This window comes from Myripristis murdjan, chromosome 11 (assembly GCF_902150065.1).
Source record: "Myripristis murdjan chromosome 11, fMyrMur1.1, whole genome shotgun sequence".
NCBI classification, from domain to species: domain Eukaryota; kingdom Metazoa; phylum Chordata; class Actinopteri; order Holocentriformes; family Holocentridae; genus Myripristis; species Myripristis murdjan.
In genome coordinates, this window is record NC_043990.1 from 15,603,662 (window position 1) to 15,628,258 (window position 24,597).

Below are 24,597 nucleotides of genomic sequence, written 5' to 3' on the forward strand. Positions count from 1 at the left end.
TTTATGTCATTTGGTTAAAATTAGGGTTAAAATTAGAGTCAACTAACACAACCTGGGATGATGTTAGGATTATGAGTTCCAGAAAATAAATTTATTTAGCTCTGTCTCAGTTTCATTGTCAAACTACTGCTCGTTTAGAGTTTTGACAGGCTACATGTAATTATTTTTAGGTGGGGAAATACATTTCTTTCACTTTTCATTCACAGGGTACATTATTTGCACTTTAAGATGTTGTACTTGTTTCACAAAAAGTCATGAGGCCAGGTCATAATGACAGTAATACTTGCTAAAATGATTTTGAATAGCTTACCAGTGTTACTGATTGATGTGTACACATGCATGCAGACATGAGCTTCGATCTCTTTTGGGTGATATTGTTTTGAGACACTGAAACATCTGGAGTTTACTAGTTATAGTGAGAAACATGTCCTGTCAAGCCACAGTCACTGATTACTGACCACTCAGTAAAGCTCAGTGGTAGTAAGGTTTTATTGCTTAGTGTTAACCTGTTAGTTTCTGTTCAAACCCACTTTACAAATTCATGTTGAAGTTTGTCATTTTCTTTGTCTCTTCCACTGCAGCCCTGTACTGCTCCACTCCTGACTCCCCCCTACACGGCTCCATCTCCTCCCAGAGCGGCGGCCATGTTAACAGCGTGGTGCGCTGGGCTTGTGACCGTGGATACCGCCTCCTAGGCAACGCCACAGCAACATGTCGACGCACGTCCCTTGGCATCCATGCCTGGGACTCACCTGTACCTGCCTGCCAAGGTGTGTTTATGGGTGTCTGTATGTCCATGCTTGTGTATGTGTATGTCATAGAAGGCAAACATTTTCTAACTTGAAACGAGTGTGAATCTAAACAGGACTTAGAAATATTAGCTGTGGCTCATTTTGGCTACCATATTACCTGAGCACCACTAAAACTAACCTAAATGTATGTTTAAATATATAAAAACCTCAGCTATGTAAATTAGGTTAGCTGGTATTTAGTTAACATTTCATGAGTTGTAGCTAATGTTACACCAATATAATGGCTAAGGGAGACATAATTAAAGTAGCCATATTAAGTTCCTCTTCGCCACTATCTGTGAGAAAGCTAGAAAGGTAAATTATCAACTTGTGACAAAGAGTCATCTGCAGACATGATTTGATGAATGCCAGTCTTTCCAAATTTTTGCCAGTGTCATCTGTCCTGATAGAAACCAAAATAATCACAGTCTTCTCTCTAAAAAGCCTCCAAAAATATTTGGTCATTTATATTTGGTTCAAGTGTTGGTTTCTGCAACTTTTAAGTTAATGAAATGCCTAATGTGTTGTTGTCAATTATTTGAAGAAAAACAAGTGCAGTGTAGCTGTTTACAATGTGATATATGTATGTGATACGTATATTTGTATTGGTGCAGATTATATTATGCACCTCCAGGATTTCATAAAATTTGGATGTTCCATCTGCTGTTGCCTCCCCTGTTGCATATGAATCAAAAGGATTGTGCTGTTTCTGGCTGGTATTGATAGAAAGTCAAATGAAGGATATATGGCAGATTGTCGTCACTGTGTAATAACATTGTGCGGTGTTCTAAAAGCCACTCTATTTAAAATCACTCTGGAGCAAAATGTTCAGCAAGATTGATATCTTTTGTGAGCAAGTAGTCTACTTTTCCTTCCTACCAACTCGAGACTGCAGTCCAAACTTTTCACAGTACACAGTAGAGCTCTGCAGTTATTTTGACATCAAATGTCATATATTCTAGGGTTTACTGGATTCTGTCAATACATGTCAGCGAATGAGTAGTTTTTGGTTTACAGCACACCTGTGCTCAAATAGATACATTGTTGCGTTAGCACATAGCATGGCATTAGCTTGCACTAACATGCCTCTCCCTCCACATACACTGAAGCAGACATATAACTTACACACACAGGAGACCTGCCTCTATTTAAATCAGCAGCAGGTATCCCCATGTCGAGCTGTTTATTTCACAGTGACCAAAGCAGAAGATGGTGTGTTAATGGCTGATTTCTACACATTAGGATTTCTGTTTGTGTGTATTTGTGCATGTGTGCGAGTGTGTGTATGCTTGTGTAGTTTTCCTAACCTTATGTATGTCTGTCTTCCCTAGCCGTGTCTTGCGGTGCTCCCAAGGCTCCAGTAAATGGTGGAGTTTTAACAGCCGATTACTCTGTGGGAACAAGAGTCTCCTATTTTTGTAATGATGGTTACCGACTCTCCAATAAAGAACTAACTTCAGCCATCTGTCAGCCTGATGGAACATGGAGCAACCACAATAAGATCCCACGATGTTCAGGTTAGTAACCTACAGAATTATGCACAGATGCACTAACAAGGGCTGGGTGGCACTGGAAAACTTTCTGTATTGAGATAGACCACCAGTTGTGATATATTTACCGATGCTATTGCTGGGAAGCAGTTACAGTGAGTTTGACTGTAACTGGAATCCCATGCCTGCAGATGATTTTAACACACTGTATCAAATGGTGCAGTGATTAAAATAAAATGGCAGCACAAAGACCACAAATGCTAAATAATAAATAAATAAATAATATCTCAACTGCACAACTGATAATTAAAAGCCATTAATGTTTATCTTCTACCAGTAATGTGGTTATGTAACAGTAAACAAAGTGGTTTCATGTGGGTGGTGGCCATTTTAAATTATTTAATTAAAAGTCACAGCTGCATTTATAAATGATTGTATAATGGCCTTGCCAGTGACTGTAAAACAGATGGATGTTATGATGTGATTGCCTTCAATGAGCACACTTTAAAGCTGATGATAGCTGATCGGGAGTGCATGTTGAAAGACATGACACACATAAAAGCAGATACTGTGTAGGACAGCCAGGTGGAGTTAGGTGAAGCTGAATGATTAATTTGCTTGTTACACTGGCTTCCTCAGTGGTTAGAGCTCACTCGTGTGGGATGCAGCAAAGTAACTTGTAAAGTTTGCATATTAACTACAAATCAAGACATTTTTCCCTTCATAACTTCTCATGATGCGATGATGAGATGGGAGTTCACTGGCTGTCGGTCAGCTGTCATCTTTGAACTGACATTCCCTGAAACCCGTCTGGATCTTCAGTTATCTGAGGAGCACAGTCATTCAAGAGAGAAAACATAAGGAGATCCCTTAACAAATAGACACCATGACTCAAGTTGTAGTATGAAAAACCTATTTCCTCTTTGTTTTCCTACAAATGTTTGGTCCGAGCTCTGTTCAGTAACAATGTGTTTTGTCTCTCTCTCTCTTTCTTCAGTGGTAGTATGTCCCAGTATTGGTTCATTTTCTCTGGAACATGGGCGTTGGAGGATTGTTAATGGTTCCCACTACGAGTTCAGAACCCGTATCGTGTTCACCTGTGATCCGGGGTACTACCGATTAGGCCCCGCCCACATCCAGTGCCTGGCCAATGGCATATGGAGCTGGAGAAATGAGAGACCGCACTGCCAGAGTGAGTTACTGTGAAATATGATGTGACAAAGCAATCAATCAGCCATCGGCATGTTTACATCCTAATGTACCCGCTTATGTCTTGAACTTAGTGTGTGGTTACTTTGATACCTACTCATCAATTACAAAATAATAGGCCCTTGTATAAATGAACACTGTATTTTTATGTTTAAATGCAAACCAAACCCCTATTGCTGTACAAATCATAATCTTGGGATTATTTAATGTAACTTGGAGTTATTGGAAACTTGTGAGCATGCAGGGCATGAGTACCACAGAATTACCTCGAGAGCATCATGCACAGAGGCCATTTTTCTCAGAAGTTGGCTCGTGTCAAAGCTACCAGAGGGATTTTTGAACAGTCTGGATAACAGATCGGGGGAGGGAAAGATGAAATGTGTCATTAAATTGTTGTCAGTTACACGTTTAAGCTAATAGCTCCTCTCAGAAGTATGGAAATGTAAATGATGTGGCAAGTTGTAGCCTCACAAAGACTTATTTTGACCATTTATGCGGTGGCCTCTAGCTTTGTGGCAGGTAAAGTCAGTAAGATGGATACCAGTCTCTGCTGTTGTGAAAATTTGTAGTCTCAGTCGCGCTGACTCCTTGGCCACAGTGCAGTCTGCTCTTGTAGCACTTCCAGATGGCGACACTCTGAATCAATGAGCAGGAATTCTGGTAACTCCCTGAATTTGCTAACAGTTTAGTTTTATGGCAGACTGCGCTCATATAACCCTCATAGTGCCAGTTTGAAAATGTATCCTTTCTTTGACAACATGGCAGCATTCAACAACATTCAATACTCCATTAAGAGCTGATTTTTTTTTTTTTTTTTACACAAACGTGCCATTTTCTCATGATAGAAATGATATTAATTTTGCTTATTCTATTTTGTTTGTAGCAATTTTATTTTTATTATGTTATTTTTGTCTAAGATAGTTTACTGACTCACTGCCAGACTGAGGAAACTGGATTATTTTTTTCCTCTGCCAACTTCGCTTTTTTGTTTCCTTTTTCACTGTTATTTTGTGTTCCCATTCCTACTCAAACCTTAAAGAATAACTTTGACATTTTGAATTGTAGTCATATTTTTCTTTAGGGGATTTCTTGACATTCTGAATGCATCTTGTTTTTCTTCAAATAATTGACATTTTGAAAATTTCATGCTGTTATTTTTCTTCACCCGGAACTTGTGAGGGGAGAAATCTCCTTGCCAACACTGGCGGCATGTTATTGAAATCTATGAGTTCCACTTGCTGCAGTTTAACTTGCTGTGAATTGCTGCAGAATTGGTTGTTTTCAGATGCATGTGTTCTGTGTGTGTCTGTGTGTTTCAGTAATATCCTGCGGCGACCTACCGATTCCCCCAAATGGGAAGAAGATCGGTACTCAGACCACCTTTGGTGCTACAGCCATCTTTACCTGCGATGCTGGTTTCATGTTGGTGGGGTCAGCCGTCAGAGAGTGCCTGTCATCTGGGCTTTGGAGTGGAACTGAAACACGGTGTTTAGGTGAATGTATACCAGTACTAATGATGTACTACAATATCGAAAGTATATGTCATGTTGCAGTACACATTTACATACATGAGCACATGCTGAAACACACACCATGAGAGAGGGACTTGGAGAAATGAGGCTTTTCAAGGCAGTCCAATAAGGACAGGTTTAACACATACATGCCAGACGCCTCTTGTGTGCCTGCACATCTGCTCACCTCATGCCTTGTCCACCTCACAAGCAAAATTAGATATTTGAAATGTCTCCTCAGCTATCAAGAGCATGTTTCTGCCCACTCAGTTAATTCATTTTCAATGTTTTTCTTTTCTTTTTTTGGGATGAGACAGAAAAAACAGTCCCTTTCTTCTGTCAGTGCACCTGCCTGAGGTAACAGATGTTATGACATGATGCCATCACTTCCCCATGATGCCGCACTAGAAACGGTGCATCCCAAAATACTTCACAAGCTGGAGAAAATATGAGATGAATTTTATAAGGAAAAAACTAAATGAAACGTAACCCGGACTGAACTAAGTGGGCTAATTGATGATGATGAGCCGCGATTCTGAGGGACATTTTTTTTTTTTTTTTTTTTTTTTTTTTGTGCTATAAACAGGCAATTTCATTCTATAACTTTTCTCATCATCCAAAAACAGACAAGACAACAAGGCAAATCTTTTGCGCTATTACTGTTTGTTCTTCTAAGTCAAACATGCTGTGTATTTTTTCCCTTTCCCCTACATGATCAGTTCATCCCAGATTTTTATATTTTGTTACAATGCAAAACATCCTTGATCTATTTAGAGTGCGGAGTGTAGGCGTGATTTGATTAGGAAGTATTAATCGTTTTACTGACAGTGACATAAAGGACAACTCAGTTTGTGCATTCCTCTTGAGGGGAACTCAGAAAGCGCTGTAAGGTGATTAGTAGCAGTGTCAACACTCGATGTTTTAGAGAGATATGAATATCTCTGTCAATTAGTTAAAATTTGGACATATGGATCAATTTCACAGGGAAATGTTTACATCTGTTACAAGCATCCCTCATATTTGGATGACAGTCTGGCAGTGTGATAAAGTTTGTGATGCAAAATGTTACATGGCGCTAGGCCATGCCTTGCACATATGAAATCGACTAATATGGTGTCATTGCCATTGTCCTTTAGATAGATTTATTATCAGATCTTATAACTGCACAGTTATAAGGTCATGTAAAGTGTTGAAAAGGTCAAGTTAAGTGTTATAAAATCTGTGGAATTGTTGGCCTACTGTATAAATGAAATTAGTTTCTCAATATTAGCACCCAGAGTCAGAGAAAGGACACACTTAACATGCTACATTAGGTGGGTGTAGCTTACACCTCAAGTATTTCCCAAGTTGCTGCTAAAATATGAGATAAATGTGTGAGGATGGAGAGTGGAATGAAATATTTAGATGAAAATTGTTAGCTTGGGTCACTGCTTCTCTAACTCACACCTCTCTAACTCTTCCTTCACTGTCCAGCAGCCAACAAACACCTCATTTGCAATGGGAAACAACAAAGGCAATATGGGGCGACCTTTTCTCTTCCCATGATAATGAACGGAACTGACTGACTGTGAAATGTTTATTGGCACTACATGGGCTGATTATAAGTTTTATCTCTGAAATAAAATCAAGAGTCAATCTAATTTTTCCAAGAAGATAAATATATTTCCATTCTACAAAATGTCTTTTCAGCATCTTAAAAGCAATAGCTTCTGGAAAATCAGAGCTGAGGGATTTAATTTGTCCAAGAGTAGAGAGGCTAAAATAAATCCTGTTTGATCACATTATCACACCTGGTTTGATCCACTGGAAGTGAAAAGAGATGGCTTTTGCTAAAATTCAAAAATGTATATGAAGGTGAGATGCCTCTTTACCTTCTGCAAGGAACAGGCTCTGTCCCTTAGTAGCAGAGAAACTGTTGCTTGACACAATTTAGAGTAGTTGACCATCTGTTTTATCATATTTGTAAATTGGCGATGGGATGGGGGTTTTCTCTACAAATATGTGATGGAACAAAACAGGTACTATTTTGAGAAGGTAGGATATTTTTGTGCTCCCACATGAACATTTCCTTTGCCCCGAGTCACATGCGTCGTGTATAAAAAGATTTTCAAGCTGCCACTGCACATTTTTATACGGATACAGACAGACTGAACAGGTGTTTAACATTTTAAATGCCCCACATAGTCAGAGTAAACTGCCTGAGGGAAGGCCAAGGGGATTTTCACTCTCCAAAGTACATTTTGCAATGCAAGATTCCCAGATTGGGGTACATTTTCCTGTTTTTTGTTTGCTTGTTTGTTTGGCATTGTACCCCTGGTAATGACTAAGGAATACCAATTCTTTGGTTAAAATAAGATTCTAATGTTCAATGTTCACTGCAGTGCATAAAGATAAACCTTATTTTACAACATGCACGGTGGAACCAGTTTAACAGAAAGCCAAGGTGGTGAAGTGGGAGCTGAGCCTGAAGGCAGAGCTCATGATTTACCAGTCATTCCACATTCAAACCTCACCTGTGGTCATGAGCTTTGGGTAGTAACCAAAAAAATGAGATCAGATTCAAAGGGCTGAAATGAGCTTCCTTTACAAGGTGACCAGGCTCACCCTTAGGGATAAGGTGAGGAGCTCATGTATTCAGGAGGAGCTTGAGTGGAGCCACTGCCCCTCTGCCCAAGTGAAGTGGTTTGGGCATTTAATTAGAATGCCTCCAGGGCGCCTCCCTGTGGAGGTGTTTCAGACACATCCAACTGAGAGGAGACCCCTGGGAGGAGAGCACACTGTCGGATGACCAGCGTATGAATGTACCAACTTTACAAGACTGAACAGCTTCTGCATCCAAGACGCAAAGCTCAGCTGAACAAAGAATGTCCTACTCTAGTTAGTACAAGTACAATCAAAAGATGATTGGCAAACTGGCATCAGACACTAGCAGGTTCCAAGACATTTCTTCAATAATTCAAAACACCTCAACGTCTAAACCGTAATATCACTACTGAACACTGGAAAAAGTCTTGTTTGGCATTGTGAACGGTCTGGTAATCAGGGAGAACTTCGGCTAACGTGACACAGTCGTATACCAATCTATGCTTATCTTAATAACGCCAGTTCTTCACTGGAACGTTGTTTTGTTAAAGGCCAGTGCTCACCAAAACACTCACTGAGACAAAGTGCAACAGTGGGTCAAAACTATTCAAAGGTTTGATGTTAACAAGATGTTTCTTTTACAGCTAGTTCTGAGGCAGATATTTGGACAAATGCGCCCTTTGTCTGAGCCCCCTACTTTTCTCTGTCTGTCTTTCAGCCGGTCACTGCGGTATCCCAGAAGGCATTGTGAATGGTCAGGTAATCGGAGAGAACTTCGGTTACCGTGACACGGTCGTATACCAATGTCTGCCCGGCTTCCGACTAATTGGCTCATCGGTCCGAATCTGTCTCCAAGACAACCAGTGGTCTGGACAGCTGCCTGTCTGTATACGTAAGAAACACACACACACACACACACACACACACACACACACACACACAGATTCAGCCTTCAACTAATAATTCAATTCTTATGTTTTCTTTTTTCACAGACATGTATGGTTTATTTACCTGACATGTTTCGGCGTTTGACTTGCGCCTTCATCAGAGTGTCACATGGTGTTGGTGTGATGCATCTTTAACACCATAATGAACTCAATCCAACAAATAAATCAAATTAACTAACAAATTGAAACTCAAATTCAGACTTGTCTCCAAGACAACTAGTGCTATAGAAAAGTACCTGCAAAAGAAAATACACACACACACACACACACACAGAAACACACTGATGCACATGCACACACACACACACACAGTTAACAATTAACTAAAGTTCTGAGTTCTTCCACTTTGTAAAAAAAAATAAGATTTTCAGGAGAGTGAAAAGTTGACTTGACTTTTCATGTGAAATTCAAACATCATTTCAATTTGAATAGGAGTGAAGTTACAAGCAAAAGAGATGACAAATGAAATGATAACAAAGTGACAGCGGACACATTTTGGCTGTTTTTAAATATCCTGCTATCAGCTCGACACCAAACAAAGACTTTCTTCAAGAAGTCTTTTTTGCTGAAATATTTTGATGATAAACCCACCAATTTCATTAGAATTTGAAAGATTTTAGATATTGCCTGCAGCGTTGACAAATTAATTCATACTTTGAAATTTAGAAATCAATATATATTTGCAAACCAGGTTGGGACTACACCAGTGAGGGCAGAAAGGGGCTTTTAGATAAGACAAGACAAGACAAGACAAGATAAGATATGATAAGATAAGGTACGATAAGATGTACCTTTATTGATCTCCCACAGGGGGAAATTAGATCAAATTTTCAATTTGCGATTTATGAAATTAGATTTCAGATGGGCAAGGGGCAATAATGTATTCTATGAGCAGAATACCCACAAGATGCTGAAGTGAATTTGGCATTTGGTGCAACAATCCACAGTGAGGCAATGGATGTCAGTTAGAGACACATGATGAATGTTTTTCCATTCAAAAAATGATCTGACTTCATACAGGCTCACACTCGAACAAACAACTGCACCAGAGTTATTGTAGCTAACAGAAGAAAGTTTAATAACTAGTAAGTAGTTAGTACTTAATTGTCTAATTGTCTAATGTATGTGGTTATCATGCTGTTGATTTTTTTTTGTTTAAAAAAAGGCAAATAGTCTGGACGTAGGAAAGATGTTTGTTTGTATTTAAGCATTGTCTGCTAAAGATGTGAGCTGATTATATCTAGTACCAACCTAAAAATTATATTTTAAAAAAAATAGTACTTTGTTGCTCATTGAGAAAAATGTCCTCCATAGCAGGACAGGATAGACTCAAAGGGAAACAATTAAATTGCGAGTCTGCCCGTGGCTGTGAGATGAGCTAGTGCTCCACTGAAAAATTCACCTGCAGACTTTGTTTTGGTTCAGTGCAATAGAAATAGGAATTCAGAGAACAGTAACAGGAAGCTAGCCTTCAGGTTTTCTGTGTGTGTGTGTGTGTGTGCGCGCGCGTGTGTGTGCAGTGGATGGATAACAACACATATAACAGGGTCAGGAAAGATAATTTTAAACATGAGCACCTCAGAGCTAGAAAATTCAGTTACAACATTTTGGCCATCTTAAAAAATGTTTTTTTTTTTTTTTTTTTTTTTTTTTTTTTAGCACAGCTACAGTCGCCTCCGCCATGGGTACTAGTGTGGGAAAGCTGATAAACCCCAATCAAGTTTCAGTCAAGAGAAAAAAAAAATCATAATAAAAAAGAAAATAAAATAATTTAGAATAAACCTTTTGTTGGAGAGTGATTTCATATTAAGAACGGCCAGCTTGACATTCACATTTTGAGAAACATCCCTCTCTGGAGGCACTCACACAATAGTCCTGAGGTTCTGCAGATTCACACCAGCAGTCCCATATAAAGGGCCAGAAGGCCTAACTGCCAGTATGGTCTGGATGAGATAAATAGCTGGGCTTGAGGATAAAACAGAAGGCTCTGACGTGTCCAGGCTACTGTGAAAATCCTCTAAAATTGGTCACTTGCTGTGAGCGTTGTGAGTGTTTTTAGGCAGCGACTGGGCACAGTTAAGGTGGGGAGGAGAGCCATCTCAAGCCAACAACTGGGGCTTTTTTCCAAAAAAGACAGACCGGTTGTTCACTAATTTAAAACCACGCTCAGAGGATGAAGGTGATGATGTACTCTTTACACGCCTTAACTGGAAGGCACATAGAGGGAATTCATTTTTTTTCTCGTGACCTCTTTTTGGCAGTGACCTAAAATAAAAAGAAATGTTTGGCAACTTTTTTGTCAGTCAGAATGTTTGTGCGTATGTGTGTCTGACTGTGTTTGTAGATATATATGTATACGTGTGCCTATTTTGTTAGGATGTTGCATGTGTCTGTTTGTCTGTGCGTCTGGGTGTGTTTCTGTGCTCTGCTGTTTTTATTGAGGTTATTCATGCAGTAGTTATTGAGGGAAATCATTTCGGAACCAAATTATACTGTAATTACAGAGATGAGAGGCTCTTGTTTAGAGACACAAACACAGAATGATGACGAGAGTACGATGTCTGTGCGATGTGCGGTGTGTGTGTGTGTGCGTGTTGTGTGTGTGTGCGCACGCGTGCGTGCGTGTGTGTGTGTGTGTGTGTGTGTGTGTGTGTGCGTGTGTGTGTGTGAATGCACGCTCCTATGTGCTTTTGTTAGTTTGTGTGTGTGTTTGTGGGTGTGAATGTGTACATGTGTGTATATATAGCTGCAGGGCATGCTGACGGTGTCAGATAAATTTATATCTTAGGCAAACAAACAAACTCTTCTGATTCTCACTGATCAACCGAAAAAAGACCTTGGCTTCACTCTTCTCCCATCCCCTCGTCTTTATCTCACCTCTCCTGTCTCTCCTGTCTCTCCTGCTCTCCTCATCTCTTTCTCTCCTCCCCTCAACTGTTCTCCTTTGTCTTCTCTTTCCTCACCTCCCTCCCCTCCTATCCTCATCTTTTCTTTCTGCCTCTTCTCTTCCCTTCTCTTCTCTTCTCTTCTCACTCATTGCTTGCTGCAAAGCAGTGGATTTTGAGGGAGAGACAGAGAGACAGACAGATGCGAGAGAGACTGGCAGTGTTTCTAAAGTGTCTGTTTACACAAACATCAAAACCCTGTCATCAGCAAAGTGAGGAAGTGAGGAGACAGGGCACACACACACACACACACACACACACACACACACACAAACACAACACAACTTTTAAGTAGACTCAATGAATGACGGCAACAGGATGAATAGCTATGATCAACAATGGCAAGCTGAGGACACTCATGTGAAACAAACTAATAGTCATGATCGCAAATGGCAGCATTGCCAAATTGATGACACTTGATCAGGACGTCAGTTAGACCTAGGAAATAATACGGGGCTTCTCGGTCCACTGATGTTCTCATAAATATTTAGGATCTAGTGCAGGCATTTAGATCTGAGAAGCATCTGAGCTTCCTGTGGCGCTCTAAACAGTCGAAATCTATGTGGAATCTAAACTCTTTGGCTCAGATCCGGCACGGCTTTTTTATCAAGGAGAATTCTCAGTCATGGAATTTGATTAGAAAAAAGGTAATGAAGCGATTTTTTTTTTTCATGAAAACACAATCACTGATCAAACACAATCACATCCAGATGGCATCACTGGCCAGTTGCGGCTTCATGAAATTAATTGGTAAAGCAGGTTTACTTGTTAAGAGTATACAGATGTTCAGCAAAGACAGTTACATCTAGCTAAAATAATTTACTTGACAATTACATGTAAATCATAATAAATAGTCATTGTTAGTCAATCAATGAATAGTAAAATTATTTCAGTGTACCTTGTAAAGTTCATTAATAATGGAGGACATTGACTTTTGTAACTGTAATTTAATATGTGAAATATCAAGTTTGTTCACTGGTGATGCAATGAAAGTCCACATACATGTGCTTATATCTATCAATCATTCATATTCTCTCCCTGTAGCCATCAGCTGCGGCCATCCAGGAAGTCCCATATATGGTCGTACAGTGGGCAGTGGCTTCAACCTTAACGATGTGGTCAGCTTTGTTTGTAACCGTGGTTACGAAATGGAGGGGCCCGCACGCGCTCAGTGCCAGGCCAACCGCCAGTGGAGCCACCCGCCCCCAACATGTAAAGGTGGGGAGAAAAGTTAAGTCTGTTCACCCCTAACCTTATTTATCCCAAACCCTCCAAACCACCTCGCTCTTCACTATAACCTGCTTTTCCACCTTAAAGGCCATTAACACCTGTCCTTATTTACCCCCACCCTTTCATTTCACCTTTATTCTCCCTTTAAACTTATTCACGACAGCCTAGAAAAAGTTATCAGCTTTCTTTACAAGCATTTTCCTAACATCGTGTTCCTGTTTGCCCTTAATTTAAGGAATTCATGTCCTGGAATTTACTGTTTGACATGAGTCTAACCCCTGCCTGGACCTAGCTGTGTGAATGGCTAGTTTTCAATTTCAATGAAACTGATCACCCTTATCTGAGCGATCACAGTGGCAAGGGTCGCTTCCCCCACATGGATTCACACACAAGGGCGTCCTGCCTAATTTGCTGAATGAAGTGCCAATGAATCAAGCAAAATCCAAAATGTAACACATGGCTAACAAGCGAAAAACAAAGGGGGCTGTGTCCAAGAGCCACAATCAGCCACATCCTTGTACTCTGGTCATATTTATCCCGTTGAACCACAGGCCTCATCAGCTTTCCTTTCTCAAACTCCGTCTATTATCTTCATTCGATTTTGCCAGTCTGGAGTCATGACCCCGGTGGAATACACTGCAAAACACTGAGAGGGAAAAGAAGTGACCCTCTGCGGTTCATGCCAAATAACACAAGTCTCTCTGTCTCTCTGTTTGCGTGTATGTGTATTTGTATGTGTGTGTGTGTCTGTCTCCCTGTCCCTCTCTATGTATAGTGGTCAATTGTTCTGATCCAGGTATCCCGGCCAATTCAATTCGGCAGAGTAAAATAGAACACGGGAACTTTACCTTCGGTACTGTGGTTTTCTACGACTGTAACCCAGGATATTACCTGTTTGGATCACCTGTACTCACCTGTCAGCCTACCGGACAATGGGACAAACCCCTACCTGAATGTATCGGTGAGTGTGACAGTCTGTGTTAGTGTGTGTTAGTGTCTTTCTGTCTGCCTGCATGTCTCCTGTTTTAACCTGCCTATACAGTAGGCTATATGGGACAATCAGGAATCAGGACAATTCAGTATATCGATCTATAATGTATTCTCTAGTATTCTTTAGTATATCTATAATATTTTCCGTAGTGTAGTCTGCTATGGCATTGTCTCTGAATCAGTTCAGTTCAACTCAGTTCAGTTCAGTTCAGTGAAGCTTTATTGGTGTGACATTTGTATAAAAATATGATGCCAAAACAAGCATTTACTTACATAGAAAAAGAAATACTAACTTTTCATGTAATAAACACTAAATGAACACATGACACACCAAGTTAAACAATATTATTAAGGGAATATTGTGTATAATATTGTAAAGTATGCTTGCACAGTGGCTGTGTCAGTTGTGCATTGAAGAAAGTTTGGAATTAACTGGTTGAATTTGGGTAGTATTCGTCTCTTATTTTGTTGCGTTTTGGAAAATGTTATAAAAAGTAATTTCTGTCAGCTGCAGCTGTTCCACACTGGTTCTGCTGAATATCCGTCTAATTCTCGACAGCGGCCACCTAACCTGTGAAGAGTTGAGAACAGCTGTCTGTGATGTACTCATGTCTTGTCCCTGGGTCTCTAGTTGTCGACTGCGGTCATCCAGGCTCTCCACCTAACGGCGTGCTGAGCGGCGAGAAGTTCACATTTGGCTCGACAGTTCGATACTCCTGCCTGGGAGGGAGACAGCTGAAAGGAGAATCTTCCCGGACCTGTCAGCTCAACGGGATGTGGAGCGCACCCATGCCATTCTGCTCCGGTAACCATCCTAACCTTTATTCAGACTGTAGTGTTTCTCTAGATGAAAGAGGAGACATGGAGAACATATAGGCTCAACGGACTACGGATCACTCCATGCCTCTCTGTTCTGCCGGCTCACTCTCTTAACCTTTTTATAATCGGTTGGTGGGATAATGGGGAGATGGATAGGCAGATAGAGCGCAGGGTTGACACTTGAAAGGAGTATATACCAGGATCTGTCAGTCTAAAGGGCTGCAGAGCACAACATGCAGCACCACCCCTAATACCTTAAACAGACCATAAACGTGTACGTTTCCGTTCCGGTTCTTTAATTTCGCCCTTCCATGATCCTGTTTTAACTCTTACTTCATCCCATTTTGAGTCATGCCTTTCTGCTCGTGGTGAAACGCACAAAACTGACTGACTGCTCTTCTTGAGAGGAAAGAGGGTGAAATGATGAAAAGTGTAATGAATGGAGGGATGGAAGGACTGAAGGGAAGTGTGCACATGTGTGTGTGTGTCTGTGTGTGTGTGTGAAGAGGAGTATAAAAATAACGATGGATGGATGAATGGAAGAAGTGGTGGCATGTATTAGACATTTGAAAAAGGAACCTGCCAATTCAACGTGCGGTGCTCCACCATGACTTGCTCCCAAAATTAAATATACATCATTCAACTTTTCATTATAATACTGCAGGATAGATAGGAAGAATATTAATGTACACAAATTACTTTTAACCTTTATTGCAACCTTAAGCTATTTTCTAGTGAAAGGAAGAGGTTCATGTTTATTCACGTTGGGTATAGTGAAGGTCGCAGCACGAAGAATGTTTTTTTTTTTTTTTGGATTTGTTAAATATTAATACATTTAAATACTTGAACTTCTATACATATTTCCCATGTATTTTATCTAGCAGTGGCTGCATTTTCTCTCTGTGGTGACTGGATGCTAAAATAATATCCTGTAGAGGCAACACTGTCATTGTGTTTACTTTGCTGCTGTGAACTGCTTTACACAAGCATATTTCCTCCCTGTTGCATTTATGCATATCTCATCATTTATTGGGCTAGATTGTCTCTCCAGACAGAAAGCCTCCTTACCTTTTCACCATTTATAAATAAACTAAGTTATATGATTGTCAGTTGGCTGGCTGGGGGCATGATTATGGCTCTCCAGGCAGAGAGGCTCCCAGCTGCTGCTTATATAACAAACTGACTGAGAACACATTCCAGACAACTTGAATAAGAATACATTGTTATTTACAGCAATTGCCCAGGGGAGACGTTGCAGGGCAAGAGGGGCTAATAGTTTAAGAAACAGTGATTCATGGTTTATACCTACCAGGTCTGGACGAGGAGCCCTACAGAGATAAGAGTTTGGCTCATGGCAGTCATGATAGCTCCACAAGTCAGCTTCATGCTTGTTGATAAGGAAATGGTGATCGTATGCCTGCTGATCTAACACTGGGTGTGACACCATGCTGATTTTTCAGGGAGCTTTCACATGTATTTTTAGCTGCTTGCGACGAGCACTTCTATAGGCGCTGCTCTGTATGAGTGCTCCTTTGTGCTGCATGTAAAACTTGCAGTAGGCCCTTCTCAAGAGGAATTACATCGTGCACCGTTAAGGTGGTTCACAACCCCAAGAGCCCTGCATGAGAGAAATCCAGGGCGGCAAAGACAAACAAGTGTCAGCCAACTCAAAGCTGATGTGCTGTATATCTGCACACCAGAGGTAACTCGGTGATTTGCTAACTGCAGCGAGTGAGTCAGAGCTTGAACTAAATGTTTTGGTGTTAGTGAAGGATTTCAGTCATCCAGGTCATGGTACATCTACTCTTAGTGAGTGAAATGCAACCGGACTTTCTGCATAATGTTGAAGACATTTCTCTGCTCCCTCAGCTCTAATTTGTTTGGGAGTTCACCGAGACTTAATTCAGAATGATATCTTATATAACATTCATGTTCCAGTTCAAGATCTCCATTGTCACCTCATAGTACACACCAAGCATACATCCACTGCAATATAAAATAAACAAGACACCATACACGGAGAAGCCGCTGCCGCCATACTTCTGCGACAGCTACATGACTGCCACATGACCTTTAACAACTCTCTCATGATGTTAAGGTGTGAACCGCACACAGAGAGGTTTAAATGTCAGAGAAAAATCCTACCACATTAGAGCGAGAAAGCTTCTCGGATGAGCAGTGAAACGGGATTACACAGAAAGTCCATTTGCTTTTGAGTTACCCCTTGAAGATATAAATGTTTTGTTCAGCAATTAGTGGCAACAACACAGCACCAAAGCACTTTTTGTTAACATGTGGCCTTGTTAAAGTCGGCACAGTTTCACTCACTCCAGGCGTTTATAGAGGAACTGAAAACATGGAACCCCTGTCCCCTGTCCCACACATCTACACAAGCACCCACTTTAGGAAACCAGTAGCAGACTGCTTTCTACCAAACTTTTTAGTTCTAGAGTAGCAACATGAGGTTATTACTGTTTTTTGACCTTTTCAAGACTAATTTTTTACCTTATTTGATCTCACTTTCATTTGTTTTCGGCCACAAGTTTCCACGTACCTGTAGATAAGTGAGAGCTACATTCAGCTGCTCGTTAGTGTCCAAGGTCAATGGATTTTTGTTATTTTTTTTATGATAAATATAAACCCTATTTCTCTGAATGAATTGTCTTTTTGTCTTCTCATCGTTCCTAAGTCCTCAACGCTGTGGTCTGTAGTGCAGACTGGGTCAGATGAGGGAGAGCGTGACGTGCCGTGTTTTTCATCCAGCATCATGGGCACCTCTGTAAGCTCAGGCATAGGGCGTCACCCCAGTAACCCGATGCTGTATGTGTGTGTGGCTGTGTGTGTGTGTGGCTGTGTGTGTGTGTGTAGACGAGCGCATGTGTAACTGATTAGTGATTGTTCCAAAGTCACCTGAGGGAAACAACAGAGATTAGTTTCCACATCACTCTCTCCCACAGGTACACACACACTCACACACGCACCAGTGACATCAGGTAGATTGGTTGTTCTCCCTGTTGAGACTTGATACACCTGAGGCTACATGGTGACTTTGGAGCTCTGTGTGTGTGTCTGAGAGTGTGTGTGTGTGTGTGTGTGTGTGTGTGGCCTGATGGATACAGAGTTCTTGATCTGCTACCAGAATTCATAAAGAAAGATCAGCCATTTATCTGCTGCGACAGACTCTGCAGTACAATCTCATTCCCTCACATTCCCTCCTGTTCACTCACACTGAGCTTCTAAAGACAAATAATGATGGCAGTGTGCAGTAGTGGCTCATATCTTTACATATGGAAAAGAAAAAGAGATTCTTGGGGCATGAAAAGATCTTATAGGCTACCCTTAACTGTTGTTTTTTCCCTGGTATCAGTAAGCTCAGTTAGCAGCAGGCCTCTAGATGTTTGCAGTATAGAGCAAACAAACCCTTCATGAAATTAGGCTATTTGTCAGAAGTATGAGGAACATTGTAGAAACATTACACATGCTTTTGGAGAAATGCTGTAAGTTAATATTTTTGGTATTTCCAAGAACTATTTTGACTGTGAATACGAGCTACAGATAAATCATAAATAATTGTAATGAATTAATGACTGATTAAATGTGTTAATATTGCTTTTAAGATTACAGTGGAAAATGGGGAAAATGCAATCCAACACAAATTGACATTAATCAGATTATGACATTGATATATTTTGTTAGTGTATTAGCCATTTCAAATATAAGACGTGTACAAAAATGAGCAAATATTGGACAATAATTGGACAAATATTAGTCTATAAATATGCAGTATTTGTCCAGACTCTGTGTGTGTGTGTGTGTGTGTGTGTGTGTGTGTGTGTGTGTGTGTGTGTGTGTGTTTACACATCCAAAAGTGTATGTGTGCGTTTGTGTGTTCCCAAGAGCGTGCTCTGTCTGTCAGGCAGAATTTGCTGACCAGGTGGCTGTACAAGGGCAGAGTGAGGAGCACACACACACACACTCTCTCAAACACACACACACACACATACACACACACATACACATACACACTCAGGGCCTGATACACAAACTCTCAACCGCCCACCAGCAAATACCGATGCACCATAGCATCAACATAAGCACACCTAGCCTAGTATAACACACACACACACACACATACACACACACATAAACATGTCATCAACATACTGCATGTGTTCAGTCAAATAGGATTCATAAGTGGCCAATTCATAATGACATGGTGAGAATGTAACAGCCTCTTTATAGCCATGGTGGAAGTGCATGTTCAGTGAACAATGCAGGGTTCACCTCAAAATGCTGCCACAATAACTTATTTATACAAATAATGAAATGAAATTAATTTAGATTATTTTTAGATAAATTCGTGCTGGACTCTCCTTTTCCTCCTCTCTCTTTGTCTGTTTCTGTTTCCCTTTTCTTTCTTCAGTTGTTTGCCACCTCTCTCTCTCTCTCTCTCTCTCTCTCTCTCTCTCTCTCTCTCTCTCTCTCTGTCTGTCTGTCTGCTCGAATCATGTTTTCTCGATTGAAAAAGGGCCTTTTAAGATTCAAAATACACTCTCTTTCTCTGCAGATGATGCAGCTGGTTCTTGTGGTGATTCTGGTGCATCCCAGTTCAGGGACAAGACCTAACTCTCCGTCTCTTCCTCGTTCTCGCTCCTTCCCCTCTCTGTTCCCTCCTCTCTAGGCGACACAGCTGGTTCCTGTGGCGATCCAGGCGTTCCCTCCCATGGTTCTCGGGAACAAACGGATTTCAGGATCCGTTCCAAGGTTTACTTCAGCTGCTCCGAGGGCTATGACTTGATTGGTTCGTCAGAGAGGATGTGTTTCCCCAATGGGACCTGGTCCGGCACACAGCCCTTCTGTAAACGTAGGGAGAGAGTTTTACATAATCTCAACTTATCCTAACCCAGCACCTGGACACTGACCTAGTTATAAATCCATATATATATTCTACAGTGTACCCAAAAAAGCTACAGAGCGGAGTCAGTCCTCGCGCTGGAGCTCATTGAGATGCAAGAGGCTTTCTCTCTCTCATTCTCTCTCATCCTTTCTCCCCAGCTGTCCAGTGTGGTAACCCTGGCACTCCCAGTAATGGCAGAGTATTTCGTCTGGACGGAACGACATTTTCTCACTCTGTCATCTACTCCTGCATGGAGGGCTACCTGCTCACCGGTGCCACCACCCGGCAATGCCAGGCCAATGGAACGTGGTCAGGAACACAACCCAACTGCACCAGTAAGATGTATTTCATAAACCGAGGGATGACAGATAGATGGTCAAGTAGGGCAGGGAGATAATGAACAAATTCAAATATCACTATATGTTTGACCAAATACCTTGATGTTGATGTTGTGATGGTAGGGATGACTGTTGGTTCTTTCATAAGATATTTGTACAAGATTTTTGTTAAACAAACATTAGTAGAGTGTACATGATGACCAAGCAGGTAGAACAATTTAATGAGCTCAGAAAACTGCATCCATTTACTGTAATGCAGCATTGGATAGATAGATGGATAGATGTATAACTATCTATAGTTCCCTAAAGGCATTTAAAGATAAATATATTTTTTCTTTATACTTTATATGCCTTGGAAGTGGAAGCATACAGTGACTATGAGACTGTAGTGCAGACTGTCAGCTTTTATGTATAATTTATTGTAGAGGTATTAAATTCTTACTGTGCAATGACCTCAAGTCTGCAATCCATAAACATCGCCAAACTCTTGATGTGTGATTATTAGGTTTCCTTTCCAGCCCTTTTGCACCTCTATTTTATGCTTGGGTTTAAATTACTCTGAGGCAGTATGGGGTCTGAGTAATGAAATCAGCCTCAAATCATCGAGCTCCCGCTACAGACTTTATAGAGTGACGTGAATAACCTTGATGCTTGTTTACTTAAGCTAATTTTCTTTTTGATCTCCATGGGGAAATTCATCAGGGGAAAGGACCATAAAATGTAACATTTCCTGTTCCTATACAAATACAACCAAAGCCAGTTGAACGAGTGTTAATCAACGTTGTATGTTTGCCATGGACCCCGCAATCTGTTCGCTAATGCGCATAAATAATCTTGGCATATAAATATATATAAAGTAAACAGCAAGCAGTGGCTTACGCTAAACAACAAACTCCCTTCTTGAACGCGCCCGTGTCATATATCCTGAGGTAAAACACGAAATGCTCTCTGCTCGGGTTCACACGTGACAAGAGTCGTGATGTTTTATTCTCAAATTTTCAGTGTCAGCTCTGACTTTTATGCACTATGTGAAGAAATAAGCTTTGAGAATAGCCAGGAGGAAGGTGCAGAGAGATAGAAAGGGTGAGAAAGCAGATTTCTTAAATAGCAGTCCTGGAATGAAAAAAGTTTTTAAGAACCCCTGACGTAAAGGAAAGGGCTTTTACAGTAGATTACACTACAGCTATTAACAGGCATTGCAGTATCTGGGGTGGCTTTAAAAGCATTTAAACTGCCTATTAGACTATGAAGGACAGTGCTTTCTAAGTACAGTCTAGGGAATCCTAAAGCTCCTTAAAAGAGCCCCAGGGTGTCCTCAGCCAATTTTTTTTTTTTAATATATATTTTTTATTTCATTCGCGAAAAGTGAACACAATGAAAGACAGTATAGAAATCAATCAGATCATAAGTTTCACTGTCCTCTCCTACTTCACTGACTTCAGGATAGACAAGTCATATCTAACAGCGAAAATCTGATCGGGGTACCTTGGACAAAATCTCCTCGACAGACATGATCCTTAACTTTGCCAGTCTAATAGGAGGGTGTACCTTGGCTTAAAAAAGTGTGGAAAGCTGATAAGAAAGTTTGAGAACCAGAAAAATAAAAAACATCTGCCTGATAGTATTTTTATTTTCCCCTTCCCTCCTTCATTCGCTCCATTCCTACTTATTCTCTCACCTTCTCTACCCTTCTCTCGTTATCTCTCTCTCTCTCTCTTGGAAGAAATGCCTAAGTAAAGGAGAACACATATGCAGGCGGGATAAGCAAAAAATACAAATTCAGGTTATCTTGTGTCACAGCACGACCTGCAAAGTAATCATAAACTTCATCTCCTCTCCCCCACTCCCAACACTCCCACCTCTCCCATGTCCGTAGTGATAAACTGTGGGGATCCAGGTGTTCCAGCTAATGGCCTTCGCTACGGAGAAGACTTTGTGATTGGTCAGAACGTGTCCTTCCAGTGCCAACCAGGATACAGGATGGAGGAGGACGGGTCGCCTCTGAGAACGTGCACCCAAAACGGGACGTGGAGTGGGAACATGCCTGTGTGCACGGGTAAATAAATAAACTATAAACCCCTAGCTCAAAATAGATGTAAATCTATAGAGCTAAAGCGTAATTCTGTGTTTTTTTTGTGATTCTTTTCTAATTTATACCCCATTAGACACTGTGTAATTTGGAATTCATATCTTTGCACCTCCCTCTGAGACACATTAACATTTCATCTGACCAGAGGAGTGAGATCAAAAGGGCAGCCAGCTGTGGCTCCCCTCAAACAGGTAGGGGGTGGGTGTTTGCCTAAATACACTCTACATCTGAAAAAAATACAGTGTAGTAATGATACAGTTAAACTACCCAGGCAATAATTATATAATTTTTGTCCTACTCCTGACTATCTGCACTCTGAGCAAGAAGTGGAGTGGAAACACACGCCCTGTATATGGATAAATATTTAATAAAATATGCTGCAATGCCTCTACTAACACCACAGCATTTTGCCTAACCCTAACCCGTGCACAGAATGGTAAGTGGAGTGGAGAAATTCTCAGGTGTACGACTGCTATATACAGCAATAATATCTAAATAAAACTTAAATCCCTTACCAAGAGACCAACTCAAGCTATATAAAGGCAGACAGAAGACAAACTCTGTTCACCCTGCAGTCAGTGCATCTGTAAGCGAAATGAAGAAATACAAATAATTCTGGTGTTTTCAGTCACATCTGACAAGGTTGCACCATGATAGCTGGTGCTTGCAGTTGCAGTGATGCGCAAACATGAACTTATTGCACTTAGTTTCAGCTCTTTTTGGATATGAGTGTCTAAAAATTGCCTTGAGTTTTAAATTTAGGCAATTTCTACAAGAGAGAGGGAAAATCCAATAAATTATTTCTTCCAACTGTGCCCCCTGCCATCAGTATCACTAAGTGTTACACTATTACTGTTATTACTATGATTACAGGACAGTGGTTTTCAGTGGGGAAGTGGCTTCTCTTGCAGATCTAAAAAAAAAATAAAAAATCTCTCTCTCTCTCTGTGTCTCCCTCCTTCTCACACCATCTCCCAGCGGTCACCTGTGCGACGCCCCCTGCCATCAGTAATGGGGTACTACAGGGCAGCGACTTTGAATGGGGCAGCAGTGTGAGCTACAGTTGCTCACCTGGATATGAGCTCTCATTCCCAGCTGTACTGACTTGTGTGGCCAACGGCACCTGGAGTGGCATGCTGCCACAGTGCTTACGTAAGCATACACACTCATACACATATACACGCATACATATATTACTGCACACATGGTAGACAACAACTGCAAAACAGGCACAAATACACACACACACTGCCTTTTATTTTTCTTCGACGGACACTTAACTCATCAGTAAGCAAAAATTTTAGCTACTGCAAAAAGATTCACTGATAGCAAAACCGGCTAACATGATGGGTGGGTCTGGGTTTGTGTGTGTGTGTGTGTGTGTGTGTGTGTGTTTGTGTGTAGCCAAGTTTTGCGGTGACCCAGGCACTCCAGTTGGTGGGTTCAGAGAGGGACGAAGTTTCATCTACCAATCAGAAGTGTCCTTTACCTGTGCTCCGCCCCTCATACTGGTCGGCACGGCAACCAGACTTTGTGAGAGTGACGGCACTTGGAGTGGAACGCAGCCACGTTGCATTGGTAATAACACGATAACATCAGCAAAGCATGCATCCTTTATGTTCACTTGACAGTAAGAGAAAACAGGCTTGGCACAATATAAATGCAGTCTTAACTTTTTTATGAGTTCTGCTTTTGACACTATTGGTCATACAGTATGCATCAGTCAGTTCGAATAGTAGGTGTTGACTTTGTGAACTGCCACAAAGTAACTCAAGTCTCACTTAATTTGCTATAAAGAATAGATGGGTTGGCATTGCTGCATGTGCTTGTTCTCCACAGTGTCCGCTAAGAAAAAAGTTAAGAACCTTGGCTCTTTGTAAATGAATTTATAAACACAAGTTAAGGAGGCGGTCCATTCCTGCATTCATTAAGTAAATGTCCCAACTAGCTCAAAGTACAGTACCAAGGCTTTTAACCTCCACCAAAAATTGATTCTAAGATTTTACTGATTACTTTTTAATAGCTCCTGACTACATCATCAATCATTAATCCCTATATGAGCCAGAGCACAGCCTGAGATCATCAGACGAGGGTCTCTTACCCACTTCAAAGTCTGGGGTAAAATTAAAAGGCGGTGGTGGTTGTGCTATTGGAGACCCTAGACATTTGAATTAAGTTTCTCAGGAGATCATCATAGTAAAGTAAGGCTCTTCTTTTAAATCACTTATTAAAGCACAGCTGTACAGACAGTTTTCATTGTGTTCATCTTGCTCCATTCCTGTATTTTATTGTTTTTACTCACATTATTGTTGTTATTATTATTTTCGTAGTTTATTATAATAGTTTGTGGCCAACCAGGGGCATTGGAGTGAAGTATGATATTCTGTTGTCTCATGACAATGGCAGTTTGTTAATAATAGTGGAAAATCTTGATAATGTTTGAATGGGTCATTAGGAATAATGATTTCTCTGAAGTTCATAGCCACATTTCAGTGTACTCATGGGTTTATTGTGTGGAACAGCTACTCTTCTGTTCAAGTTGGAGTTAACTAGACTCATTGGAACAAAGCAGAGTAGTGAGCAGAGTCTCAGTGACAAGCTTGTCAATGAACAACGACCCTTAGGAGTACAAGCCTTAATATCCAGTTCGCTGGTTCCAGAGTAGTGGTTATGAAACTACATCAGAATTACTTATGGCTTCACTGTGTAGTACAGTTAACTTCCTTTTCAACTTAAGGCTGTACAGATGTACAAACAT

The 24,597-nt window shown here is 40.8% G+C and overlaps 1 protein-coding gene across 1 annotated transcript in view; it reads left to right on the forward strand.

Annotated features, from left to right (window-relative positions):
- csmd3b (CUB and Sushi multiple domains 3b) overlaps positions 1-24,597 on the forward strand; it is a 409,385-nt gene that overhangs the window by 371,862 nt on the left and 12,926 nt on the right. Inside the window, exons 51-63 of the mRNA XM_030063400.1 lie at positions 582-770; positions 2,123-2,308; positions 3,279-3,473; positions 4,810-4,983; positions 8,303-8,476; positions 12,521-12,706; positions 13,482-13,667; positions 14,328-14,501; positions 19,197-19,379; positions 19,571-19,747; positions 21,627-21,806; positions 22,818-22,991; positions 23,244-23,417. Of these exons, the coding sequence (XP_029919260.1) occupies positions 582-770; positions 2,123-2,308; positions 3,279-3,473; positions 4,810-4,983; positions 8,303-8,476; positions 12,521-12,706; positions 13,482-13,667; positions 14,328-14,501; positions 19,197-19,379; positions 19,571-19,747; positions 21,627-21,806; positions 22,818-22,991; positions 23,244-23,417 (2,352 nt within the window). The remainder of the gene's footprint in view (positions 1-581; positions 771-2,122; positions 2,309-3,278; positions 3,474-4,809; positions 4,984-8,302; positions 8,477-12,520; positions 12,707-13,481; positions 13,668-14,327; positions 14,502-19,196; positions 19,380-19,570; positions 19,748-21,626; positions 21,807-22,817; positions 22,992-23,243; positions 23,418-24,597) is intronic.